General features: G+C 33.0%; 3 protein-coding genes across 4 annotated transcripts; all 3 read right to left on the bottom strand.

Annotated features, from left to right (window-relative positions):
* Positions 1–3,528: 3,528 nt before the first annotated feature.
* Positions 3,529–5,621, bottom strand: LOC123193003 (tropinone reductase homolog At5g06060-like). Of its 2 annotated transcripts, none has more exons than XM_044605750.1 (5): positions 5,378–5,621; positions 5,072–5,279; positions 4,309–4,525; positions 4,114–4,220; positions 3,529–3,963 (listed from the first exon to the last, which is right to left on the bottom strand). In XM_044605750.1, exons 1-5 carry the CDS (start codon positions 5,464–5,466, stop codon positions 3,901–3,903), a joined length of 684 nt encoding a protein of 227 aa, XP_044461685.1. In that variant the 5' UTR covers positions 5,467–5,621; the 3' UTR covers positions 3,529–3,900. The 2 variants fall into 2 exon arrangements, with proteins under 2 accessions (XP_044461685.1, XP_044461684.1); XM_044605749.1 differs by having other exon boundaries at positions 3,529–3,953; positions 5,378–5,615.
* Positions 5,622–5,939: 318 nt separating this feature from the next.
* On the bottom strand, positions 5,940–8,782 carry LOC123193002 (tropinone reductase homolog At5g06060-like). The gene is made up of 5 exons (XM_044605748.1): positions 8,623–8,782; positions 8,303–8,510; positions 7,368–7,584; positions 7,177–7,283; positions 5,940–6,299 (listed from the first exon to the last, which is right to left on the bottom strand). Exons 1-5 carry the CDS (start codon positions 8,712–8,714, stop codon positions 6,105–6,107), a joined length of 819 nt encoding a protein of 272 aa, XP_044461683.1. The 5' UTR covers positions 8,715–8,782; the 3' UTR covers positions 5,940–6,104.
* Positions 8,783–11,443: 2,661 nt separating this feature from the next.
* On the bottom strand, positions 11,444–12,137 carry LOC123192038 (probable transcriptional regulator RABBIT EARS). The gene has a single exon (XM_044604514.1). The coding sequence runs from the start codon at positions 12,135–12,137 to the stop codon at positions 11,448–11,450; it is 690 nt and encodes a 229-aa protein (XP_044460449.1). The 3' UTR covers positions 11,444–11,447.
* Between the last annotated feature and the right edge of the window lie 241 nt (positions 12,138–12,378).

The following is a 12,378-nucleotide window of genomic DNA, read 5'->3' as shown; positions in this document are numbered from 1 at the left end:
AAAATTGCATACATTAATTAATAACAAAAAAATTACAATTAGCATTAATTTTATACATCCTAAATTTTGATTTTTATTTATCGAATTCATATTGGTTGAGGGATTGAATAGTAATGTTAAGGTTGAACCTAAACTAAATTAGTTCTGTTTAGAAAGTTGACTTTACTCAATTTGACTCAATTTAAATTAGTTTAGTTTAAATTCAATTTAAGTTCAAGCCAAAAAGGTTGACTTATTTTTGAAACAGTAGAAACTTGAGTTAAAGAGAGTTTGAATTGGTTTGATTTGAAAGTTGAGAGATAATTTGATTCGATTTAAATTTAACTTATGATTTGCTTTGATTTATGTCAAACAATTATTAAAATAACATCTTTTTGTCTTTTATTGAATAAAATAATATCGTTTTGAATAAACTATAAACTCAAGTTATGAATTTAAATCGTAAATTTAAGTTATAAATTAAAGTTAAATTTATATCAGAGTAAATTAAAATATTTTTATTTAAATTAAACTTAAAGTATTCTTAATTTTAATTTAATAAATGAGAATTATTATTTTTTATTTTGACTAAACTCAGGATAAAGTATATTTAAATTCAATTTGATCCTATCTTTATGGTAATAATGCCGTTTATTCCATAATGGTTATGCACGCGTGGTTGCGAGTGATTGGCTGGTGCAATGACGCGCCTTGGTTTCTTGAAGTGAATAGATCTGGTTCTTCTCACTTTAATTTTGGTCGTTCCATCCAGTTGTCCAACGAAAGCGTCTACGTAACGAAGGAGATTTAGGCGCGTGTGGGACCACATGCCAAAGATCGATAATTATATTGCAGAATATCTTAGGTTCAGTAGCTTTTTAATAGCCAGGTGTCTAAATCTGACGTGTAGTTGAAGCTGCGCCTCTCGTTCTTCGTTTTCTTACATGTTTCGAGCACTGACTTCCCCGAAAATTATAAATTTGGCCGCCCCCCTAACGCAATGACATCTGATACATACTTTTCTGAAATTACATAGAACCCTTTCATTCTTCCATATTGCAATTTTTGGCCAAATAAAACTTTCATAGATCTCCCCATACTCTTGAGTATTTAAACATGAAAAATTATTATATTAATCCATCAGATCTCTTCTCTAATACTCTCTTATCTTCTTAAATTATTATTTATAAAAAAATTCTTTAAGATAATTTTTTAAAGTTAAACTTTTATTTTTGTTTATTAATATATTTTAAGCAATTTGACTTTATATATCAAAAAAATAATTTTGTATATTATATTATAATATATAATATGTTTTTTATAAAATAAAATAATAAAACATTATATTATTATTTATGATAATTATTCTGTGAATTAATATTTATTATTATTATTAAAGTTTAAAACTGTTATTAGAAATGTATTTTGTAAAAAAAAAAAAAAATTAAAATGATGAATTTTCGTAGCCCTAAGATTAATTGAATGATTAAGAGGAAGTGACGCGTGGAGGGTCAAAGTTTGGTGACGAAAAAAATTCACAGAGAAACGTGGATGGAGACTATACACTTGAAACAGGAACGTGGGGACGGACAAGCAACAAGTGAAAGTGCCACGTAAAAGAAGTGTCAGCTGTGAAGCAATTAGTGTCGTGCATGATGTGACGCGACGAAGGTCAGTGGCACGTGAGTGAGAAAGCAGTGGTCAGTGAGTCTGATTCTGAGTCCAGTCAATGACCCAAACCTTCCGTTCCAACTCACTTAACGATTGCGTTTCAGCTTTCTCTGATGGAGTTTAGCACTCAAGTCCTTTCCCTTACTTGGAGAATATTTACGGACAACAACTTTTTCTCTCTCCTCATGTCACTTTCTCACCTGATACGAATATTTGTACCCATAGCCCAGCCCAAGCGATAACTTGGAAATAGGCCAACATACTTATTCCCATAAAAAAAAAAAAAACGAAATCTTAAAATTACATTTTTTTATTTTTAAAAATTTATATACCTATTTATAAAATATTTTTTATAAAAAATCTCAATACATACATAAAAGTTGTTTGAAATGATGGTAATTACTATTTAAAACAATTTTTTTTTATGTGAAAATTGGTTAAAATGACAATAACCATCATCTCAAAAAACTTTAATATATGATGTTTTTATAATATTTTAAAAAATAATTTGTTATTTGTAGAATTTGTATGGACTAATATTTGGTGCACCGATATTTATATATATCCCCTTTTTAGCCGATTTCTGCGTTTACAGTTTTAGTGGAATTTTGGGCTTAAATTTTGTTTCTGTTTACTTTTTTTTTTTCCCTTCGATCATGTATTTTCTTTTGTTATATGAAAAATATAAAATATTAATTAAAATAATTATTTTATATATATATATGTAGTTTTATTTTTTTATTATATAAATATAATCATTTTTTAATTTAATTTAAATCTAAAATAAAAAAAATGTTTTAAAATTTAAAATTGGTTAAATGAATTATTCGACCTATCATGACCAAATAGATTGGTTGTGTAGGTTGGTCGGCTGCTATGATTAGGTAATTTGACTGGGTAGATTAGTTAAATGATCAAGTATAATATTTTATATCTTGATTAGATGAGTTTATATCTTGACTAAATAAATATTAGTTGGATAAGTAGAAAACCTAATAATATTTTGAATAATTTATACAAATGCATTCTATAGTGATATTAAGACAATATTGATGAAATAATATAAAGTGATAACATATACCTCAACACAGGTGAATGACTTTGGGACACAATACCCCATTTATGCCTCAAATTAGCAACAATAATGTTTACCGTAAAGATATGAAGACACTATTTGTATGTGGATAAAGTGTAATGACTCAACCCCAACAAAAAACAAACTCTTCCTCTCAACTCCTTGATTTCCCATGTGCTCAGGTACTTTTAATAACGATCAAACCCTAAAATCTTGAGAGAATGTTATGTACACGTGTCAAGCCGACAATATTACTATACTGATTTTTATTTACATAGTCAGCAGACAATTCTTGATATAGGTTTACTGTGGACAATGATAATATTCTCATAATTAAAATTGATACCCTTTTGACTCTTCAATAATCCCATTAGTAATAATCTAAGTCAAACGATTTTATTCTGATTTGTTCGGGTAAGATTTATATATTTCATATCATGGGTTAAAAGCTAATAATAAGAATAAAAAATAAAAATTCTTCCTTAACACTCAAAGTGGATTTTCGCTCGCATAAATAATAATGGAATCGGTAAATTCGCATACACCATAAAAATTTACTGGTTTATAATATAAAGTTTCTATCCACACAGATTTTTTTTTTTTTTTAAAAGGTTTTGAGTCAACTGGTTTACCATACCTCAAGGGTTATGGTGAAAAAAGGATATGTTTTTGAACAAATTCAACTGGGATCACGTAGAATAATTGAATGAGTAATGCTATGTTTATACATTTTCATGTATCGTATGATTGACTGTTACTTTTGTATTAATTCAAAATCATCCTATACACATGTGGACCCTTCCTGGCCATCATCAATAATAATAATATTATTATTATTAATGACATAAATTGTAGCTCACGGAATAGATTGATCACTACATCAAAACAAGTTTAAATCTGAATAGAGAGTTATTTTCTGTAGGGGAGAACAAGTTGCTCAAGAACAATGACAAAAGACATTTCAGATATGGCCTTTCAGCCTTATTGGGCATCATCTATATATAAAACACTGGAGATATGAGGCTTACTTTTTCAGTTTAGTCTAAAATCCACGGTTAAAACCATTTACAGTGAATCCACCATCAACACATATAACTTGTCCAGTGATGTAAGAAGCAGCAGGGAGACAAAGGTATGCTACCAGAGATGCAACTTCCTCCGGTTCTCCAACACGTTCAAGAGGAGTTCGCGCAACTATCTTTTCCACAAAATTTTCGTCTTTCAGCGCCTGCATGAAACTCAAGTAACCAAAAAATGAAATTATTTCAAGTATAATCAACTGGCATAATGTAAAGGCACATGAGAATAGTAAAGATTATGTCTAAATGGAAACATTTTTCTACATATGAATTTTGTGAAAAGATCACAAGTAGAGAACAGAATATTACATGATCTACCAGCGAGGTTTTGATGTACCAGGGAGCAACACTGTTTGCCCTGATATTGTCCTTAGCCCACTCACAAGCCAAATTTCTGGTTAGTTGATTCATTGCACCTACCAACAGCAAATTGAGACAACTTTTAAACTTATTCATGCCTCATATTTGTGCCAAAACATCACCAAATGGAGAGCTGTAACCCACCTTTCGTTGCTCCATAGATGGATCCACTAAGAACATGCACAACACCTGAAACAGAGGAAATGAACACAATACTGCCTGATCCAGATGCTTTCAGAAGAGGATGTGCGAGTTGGGACAGATGGTATGCAGAATCAAAATTGGTAGTCATTATCTTTGAAAATTCTTCGGATGAGTACTCCATAGTTGGCTTTTCGACATTTGTCCCAACATTGTTTATCTAATAACAAGGATCACGAAGAACTCCCTCAAAAGTCTGAGGATAGAGTTAAGATGTTCATTTTACAAATAGCACATAAGCTCCCTGAACCGATCTCATTCCGTTTTTTTGTCATAAAAATAGAACACTCACTTTGATCTTCAAATCTATTGATATAAATATATGTAAATGCCTCTCAATCAAAGGGAGATTTATTAGACTTGCATTCTTGGATAATTCAACCCAAAGTTTAAATCAGTTTTCAACTAGTAAAACGAAAAATTCATATCAAACAACACTTTGTAATGTTCAAGAAGAAAATTCCTAATGTTCATATATCATAAATAATTGCTCATTTCCGTATTGGTAGTGAAATGCCATTACATAAAAGTTATATGGAGCCAATCACAATAAGAATCAAAAGATCTTTGGTAGATCAATACAGCATACAAGAAAATCACTCTGACCAATCATTCAAAACGTGTACTCTCTTCCACAACATTAAAAGATCAGCACAATATATTAATGAGAAAGCGAATAGAAATTTAAATTTGTAGAGGTACTTACAAGTATGTTGAGTCTGCCATTAAAAATGGTGCCAACTTCTTCCATCAGTTTCACCCTCTGAGCAGAAACAGCAGCATCAATAACTGACCCAGTAACCACAAAACCCTTATTTCGCCATTGTTGTAAGCACTTATTGAGCTCAGTTTCATTTCTTGAGCACGTGTGTATAGCAGCACCAAATCCAGCTAGTTCCTCGACTATTGCATGCCTAAACCAAAAAAAAAAAAAAGAGACCCTTTATTTTCACTTGAAATCAACCGTTACATTTTCCCGACAAAGAAATAGAAAAGGAGAGATAGAAGGAACCCAATTCCACGTGTGCCGCCAGTGACAAGGGCAGTCATTCCCTTTAGAGACCATCTCCAGCTTTTGAGGCTGCTCTCTGCGTTAGCCATCCTTCTTCCTTGACTCTTGAGACCTCAAGTACAGTTATCTGAATTTTCTGCCACCTCATGTCTACACTTGAGCCGCCTTCGCTAGATTTTTCCATTTGTTCTTTTATGGGCCACCCATGGGCCCAAGTAAAATTTTCAGGATCATCTAATAGAAGACAATTATAAAATTACCTTAATTTCTTTTGAACCCATTTAATTTTACAAGAAAATTGATCAAGATGTACCAACCAATTCAAAAAAGAAAAAAAATTCTGTACATATTTTTAATATACAGGTATATATAAAACATATATTATTATATATTTAAATATTATTTTATTATTAATTTATATAAATTATATACACAAAAAATTATACTCGTAATATTGCATATTCATAAAATTCAAGTGAAGATAATTATAAATTACAAGTTCAATGTTACAAACACTAAATGGATTGATCTCTAAGCGGTTGAGATCAGATAAAGAGGAAAGTACCGCAAGAAAGCTATGCATAAAAACCACCGGACAAGAAGTTTCAAATGTCACATTTTTAGACTTATTGGGCATCATCAACATAAATAACACAAGGGACATGTTAATTTTGTTGAACGTTTCTGGACGTTCTGCACAAAAAATGGGAGAGATGGTTTATTTTTTTCAATCTAGTCTCATGCCAGGGTTGAAACCATTTACAGTGAATCCACCATCAACAGAAATAACCTGTCCAGTGATATAAGAAGCAGCAGGTAGACAAAGGAATGCCACCAGAGATGCAACTTCCTCGGGTTCTCCAACCCGTTCAAGCGGAGTTCGAGAGACTATCTTTTCCACGAATTCTTTTTGTTCGAGCAACTGCATGAAAATAAATTAGCCGACAATGAGATGAATCTTCCAGAGATAAACAATTGCCATTATATAAATGTACGATAGAAAGAAAGGATTTTGTTTAAATGTGAAATATTGGCCAACTTCTTTTACTTTGGCAGAGCACCTTCTCAGCAAAAACTAAGGGAAGCAATCTCACAATCCATCGACTGGAATTAAATTCCATATGAAGGTCTATCACAGGGTTAAAAACTCAGCCCCAGGGCTATAGAAAGGGAATTAAGATACTTTTATTTAGCTTAGAAGAATTTTACTTTTTCCAGTTCCATACATGCTATATGACATCAGACATTAACAGCATACACACATCCTGGTAAAGATCTAGATGAATAAGAAAGCATTTGGAGTTGATTTTTTGAAATGCTATGAGACTTAGGTGCAACATTCAATTAAGAATCCACAGATATTTGATGCAATATCTTTTTTCCAATATGCTCTTGAATATTTCAAATTCAAAAGGATTTCAATTCCTAGGCTAATTCAAGCACCATTATGATTCTGTCCGCATTACCAGAATACAGAAAACACAACATTGAATACACCTTGCTTTTGGATAAGGACTCTTTCTGGTTGTCATGACAACTTCCAATCCATCATTAAAGAAGGCTCACGTTCAATATTACGCATCTCATTCACAGTGTATCCATGATTATAAAATAGAGGAGTGCTATGCAGAAGAAGAAATTAATTTTGGAACCAAACCCATCATCAATTAGTTTTGAAGAGAGTTTTCTAGTTAATTTCTTTGTAATATTTATGGAGAAAAAAGACAGGATCCATTGTTTCACCTTGCAACAAAAATATCAAGTTCCTAAATGATCAAAAGCAGAGTTCAGAATATTACGTGTTCTACCAAAGAGGTTTTCGTGTACCAGGGAGCAACACAGTTTGTCCTGATTTTGTCCTTTGCCCACTCACAAGCCAGATTTTTGGTAAGTTGATTCAATGCACCTGACAATAGCAAGACACAAAACCCTTTTTACTTTTGCAACTCATATTAACACCAAAACATCACAAATGTTTGCTGTAACTCACCTTTGGTTGCTCCATAAATGGTACCACTGCCAATATGCAAAACACCTGCAACGGATGAAATGAACACAATACTTCCATTTCCAGATGCTTTTAGAAGAGGATATGCAAGTTGGCACAGATGGTATGAAGATTCAAAGTTGACAGTCATTATTTTTGAATATTCTTCAGCAGAGTACTCTATAGTTGGCTTCCTGATATTTGTCCCAACATTGTTGACCTAACAAACCAAGCTCATGAAAACTTCCTCAAAAGTCTTTGGGGTCTAAGTGTAATGTACAAATGTAGTTCTTTCGATAAGTGTTCATGTAACAAATAACATAAGCTCCTAGAAGCAACTTCAATTAGCTTTTACCAGATCCGTATGAATGTTAGTCAGCGGTTAAAGGAGACTAGACCCATAATTGTGGAAATTAATTTAGATTTTCAAATACACAGATCAAAGTCCACAAAATCCTCTCAATCAGAGTGACATTAATTGGGCTTGCATTCTTGGACAATTCTACACAAAGTTCATATCAATTCTTAACTACTAACGAAAGATTCAAGCCAGACAACATTTTTAGAGCTCATGAAACTATGGAGGCAGATCCCATCTTGCTGTTGAAATGACATTATCATAAAATTGAAAGAGAATAAGTAAAAATTAGTACCAGCAGATAAAAATGCCTACTGAAATGATAAGGCCCCAATAGAAATGAACCAAATTTTCATTAGAAAGCGAGTTACTCATAACTCTGGCCAAATGGAACAGCCAAAAGACAAAAAATTTACTTTCCATACACAAATACTACACTAATCACTATAAGCCCAAATAAGTCGTCTAATACAGGAAAATCCACTGACTAAGCTTTAAAATTAAACAAGCAATCTCTTCTTATCAAAAAGATATTAAATGAATCATAAATAAGAACAATGTCTCCTAAACAAATACTTACAAGTATGTTAAGAATGCCATTAAAAACAGAGCCAACTTCGACCATCAGCTTCTCTCTCTGAGCAGAAACAGAGGCATCACAAATAGACCCACTAACCACAAACCCCTTAATTCGCCATTCTTTTAAGCACAGATTGAGCTCAGCTTCATTTCTTGAACAAGTGTGTACAGCAGCACCAAACCCAGCTAGTTCCTCAACAACTGCACGCCTAAACATATAAAAATAATAACCCAGCAAAAGGTTATGTTTAATCAATTGGAAAAAAGAAAAATTGACATAATTATTGAACAAAGAAAGTGAAGAGTAGAGATAGAAAGAACCCAATTCCACGAGTGCCGCCAGTGACGAGAGCAGTCATTCCCTTAAGAGACCATCTTGAGCCCAAGAAACTGCTGCTTTCTGAATTTGCCATTATCGTTGTTTGTACAGTGAAATTGCGTAAACATGTGCAACTCTCAACTCTTTAAACAGGGAAAAAACTACAACATCGCAATCTCAAGGATTGGAACGTCAAGTCATCCCAAATCTTATCTCATGTGAACAGTGTGTTGGCCCAATACCTTGTTTGGTTAAATGGTTCATTTTGATAGGCCCAGATGTTGGGCTTCTGCCTTGCCTTTGGGGAATTTTGGAAAACTGCAAACCTTGATGATAATAATAATGGTGAGATTGCTTGAATGGCAAAATTGAGATATTCAAACAGAGTATAAGTTTAAGCTATACTTATGACATATTAAAAATTAAATTATTCAATATAATAATTGTGAAAGCATTCGATATTTCACTTATTTAATATAATCAATTCAAATCTAAAATAACAATTTAACTCAAGTAAAGATAAAGATTCCTCGTTAACAAAAAAATATTAATACCCATTGGTGAATTATTTGACTCTAAGTCATCTCTGTCTCTCTCTCTCTCTCTCTCTCTCTCTCTCTATATATATATATATATATATGATTAAGATATACTTAATCACAAATTGTTATTAGTTAAAGCGGAAGGCTTTAGACAAATATAGGAATTGATGATTTATAAATTTATAAGCCTACTAGCAATAATTGATGCATGTCAATGAGTTTTGAATTCAAATCTTTTTAAAACTCTAAGTAGGATTCCATAGTTTAACAAATAATGCTACCCTTGGGGCTATAATTGTTGTGATGTTAGTCGCTTCTATTAAGTCAATTTCAGGGATAGGATGGTTGATTAATGTTACTTTGACCAGAGATGGAGTTGAGAAGCAGTGTCTACTATTATGTCAGGCTGGCTTATCAATTCAACTCACTATGGTAATGATAAGACCTCAGCGATCTTTGTTGACATTAACAGTTAACTAAAGCTGCTAATTTGAAACAAAAGTAAATGATTAAACAGGAAATTTAATTAAAAAATTCAATGTACAAAGCAAGCTAAAACGATTGATTTCAGAATTCCCACCTTCCAGTCTGCTTAACTGAGTTCAATCAATCATCTACCTAAAATTTAATGCATAGTTGTGGACAAATCGATCCACCCTTCCCTTAAAATTGAATCCATTGAAGCTGCAACACAGAAGCAAACACATCAATTTAATCGGCCACCATGTGCAGCCTCTGCCTCTGTCACTACAAAAAGAGCCCCCTACTGAGTTCGAGAAAGTGAGTCATCTGCTTAACTATTATACCTAGACACAACCTCCCAGCCAATCCTCTTTTATCTTTAAGAACCCTCTTACACAAACCAGGAATTTCATGGAAACCTAAGCAAGCATTCTTAGTTTCCCTTATATATACATACATACATAGATTTGTATCCCCAACCCCAAGAAACCACGCAGAAAAGATCAACAACACGAAATCAATCTTCAACTCTTTGCTTTAAAGGGAAAAGAACTTGTTGAGGCAACATAAATTCTTTGTAATAAACAGTAACGTCTGTAGTTTTTTTCTTTCTCTCATCGATCTCAGCAACAAAAAAAAAACATTTTCTTTTAGCCAGAAGTCATGTTTCATCAAACTTCCTTTTGAAGAAAACGTTGAAAAAACAGCAATACAACACTGATAATTCGCCGTGTATTGTGGAGGAACCTTCGGTATCAAAAGGTTGCCGTTTTAGATACCTATATATTACTGTGTCATAGGAGAAACTTACTCTAACCAGGCTATATTTTTTTCTAAAGGCTATTAATTAGGGCTGGTCGTTGAGGATTTAATAGCTATTATTACGAACAAGAGTAACAGCCAAGGAGGCGTAAATAGTGCAAATGATGTGATATTGTCTGAGGCAAATGAATAACATATTCATTTTGATAGCTTAGAGTTGGACTTTTTGAGGATTGGAGTTGTAGAGAAGAGAAGTGGAAGTGCTTATGGGAATTGTAATTAAAGCAGAAACAAAAGCACGTTCTGTAAGATTAATATACAGGTGAAAAGGTGACTCGTGTAGGCGTAGTGATATGTCAAGATCGTGGCCCCTTTCTATTTAGTCGAAGTGACTTACTGTCAGCTCTTTCACCCTTGCCCATTTAATCGACAGGCGGAGTCAAATTCTTCTTCTTCTTCTTCTTCTCTATCTCTTCCGATTTATCTCTCTGATATTAATCTCTGAACAGTATCAGTTAACTAATTGTAGTCTACCGTTCCCCGAGTAAAAGCAACAGTGATGGTTTTCTTACGATTTCAGCAAAAAATTTCCACCATGCAATAGATCTTTTTAGTAGTACTGTCGATCATACCGTCCTTTAATTATCTTATTAATAATCCAGAAACAGTCAATAAATTAATGAAAAAAAATACTGACTAGAATACAAACATCTTCATCGTTTTTGATGTCAATGCACGTAGAGATCAACATTAAAATATAATATAGTTGAACCAAATCATCATGATTCAATTCTTCAACTGGGTTTGGAATAAAAAAGACCATCCAAAAGGAGAAAAAATGAACAACAGAATTAACTAGAGCACAGCTTTTGAAAGTGTTTTCATTCTCTGTTCAAATTTCAAAATGTGAACAAGAGGCCTTTAATTACTTACTTTTTGTTAGATTAAAGGGATTACATAAAGAAAATTAACCAGAGATAACTAAATTTTTTCTTCTTAGAGAAGAGCAAAGAGCAAGTCCATTCAAGCTAGCTCCTCCATAGTCTTTTGCACGTACTTCACTACTTCACCTTCGGTGGATGACCAAGCCTGAGTTCAAGATCCAAATTCTCTTTGGATTTCGACCTGAAATTAAGAACCTCCATGTGGATACCATTATATTTTTCATTTGATAGAAAGAAAGGAAGCGTTGCAACACTACCAATACTATTCTTGCTTCTTTTACAGCTACTTGCTTCATCACCACAGGACCCAGGTGGTCGATTTCGACGAAAATTAGAATTCAGCCCCATAGACAAATTGGTTTCAATGTAATCTTCATGACCTATAGACAAAGAACCCTTATGTTTTTCTTCAGCAAAAGAAGTAGAATCAGGAGTAATGTTTTCACTTAAATTTTCTTGAGTAGAAAAAGCTGAAACCCTAGAAGGTGAAAGAGTGGTAACTTCAGATGGGAATTTAGGCTTCAACGGTTGAAGAGAATTTTGGTTAAGAACTTCGTTGTGTAGAGCAAGAGATTGTTTGAGCCTAGCTCTATCCCTTCTATGGACATTCATGTGGCCACCTAGGGCTTGAGCAGACTTGAATTCTCTTTTACAAAAACTACAAGAATAAGATCTGGGAGGCCACACATATCCACCAAGAGACCCTGCAGCATCTTCTGCAAAAGCCTTTTCTTCCCAATTTGAGTCGCTGAAAGAGCTCAAAATCTCCCTCCTCTTCATCCAGATCCAATATTGAGCTTGCTCCATTGTGCTTGAAGATAATAATTTGAAGTAGTGTAATGGAAGAGAGTAAGAGAGGTTAATATAAGAAGATATATTAATAATAATAATAATAAGAATGGAGGAGTATATTAATTCATATATATTGAAAACAATGAAAGCAACTTGAGGATCTGTGGGGCAGAGAAAGAGCTCATCTGAAAAGGTCTTCTTACTAGCTTTTTGGGTGTGATCAGATTGCTTCTCTCCTTTGGCTTTTTCAGTGTTT

The sequence above is a fragment of the Mangifera indica genome, chromosome 12 (assembly GCF_011075055.1).
Source record: "Mangifera indica cultivar Alphonso chromosome 12, CATAS_Mindica_2.1, whole genome shotgun sequence".
Lineage (NCBI taxonomy): Eukaryota > Viridiplantae > Streptophyta > Magnoliopsida > Sapindales > Anacardiaceae > Mangifera > Mangifera indica.
Note: the sequence above shows the minus strand (reverse complement) of the source record. Positions and strands in the feature narration are given on the sequence as shown.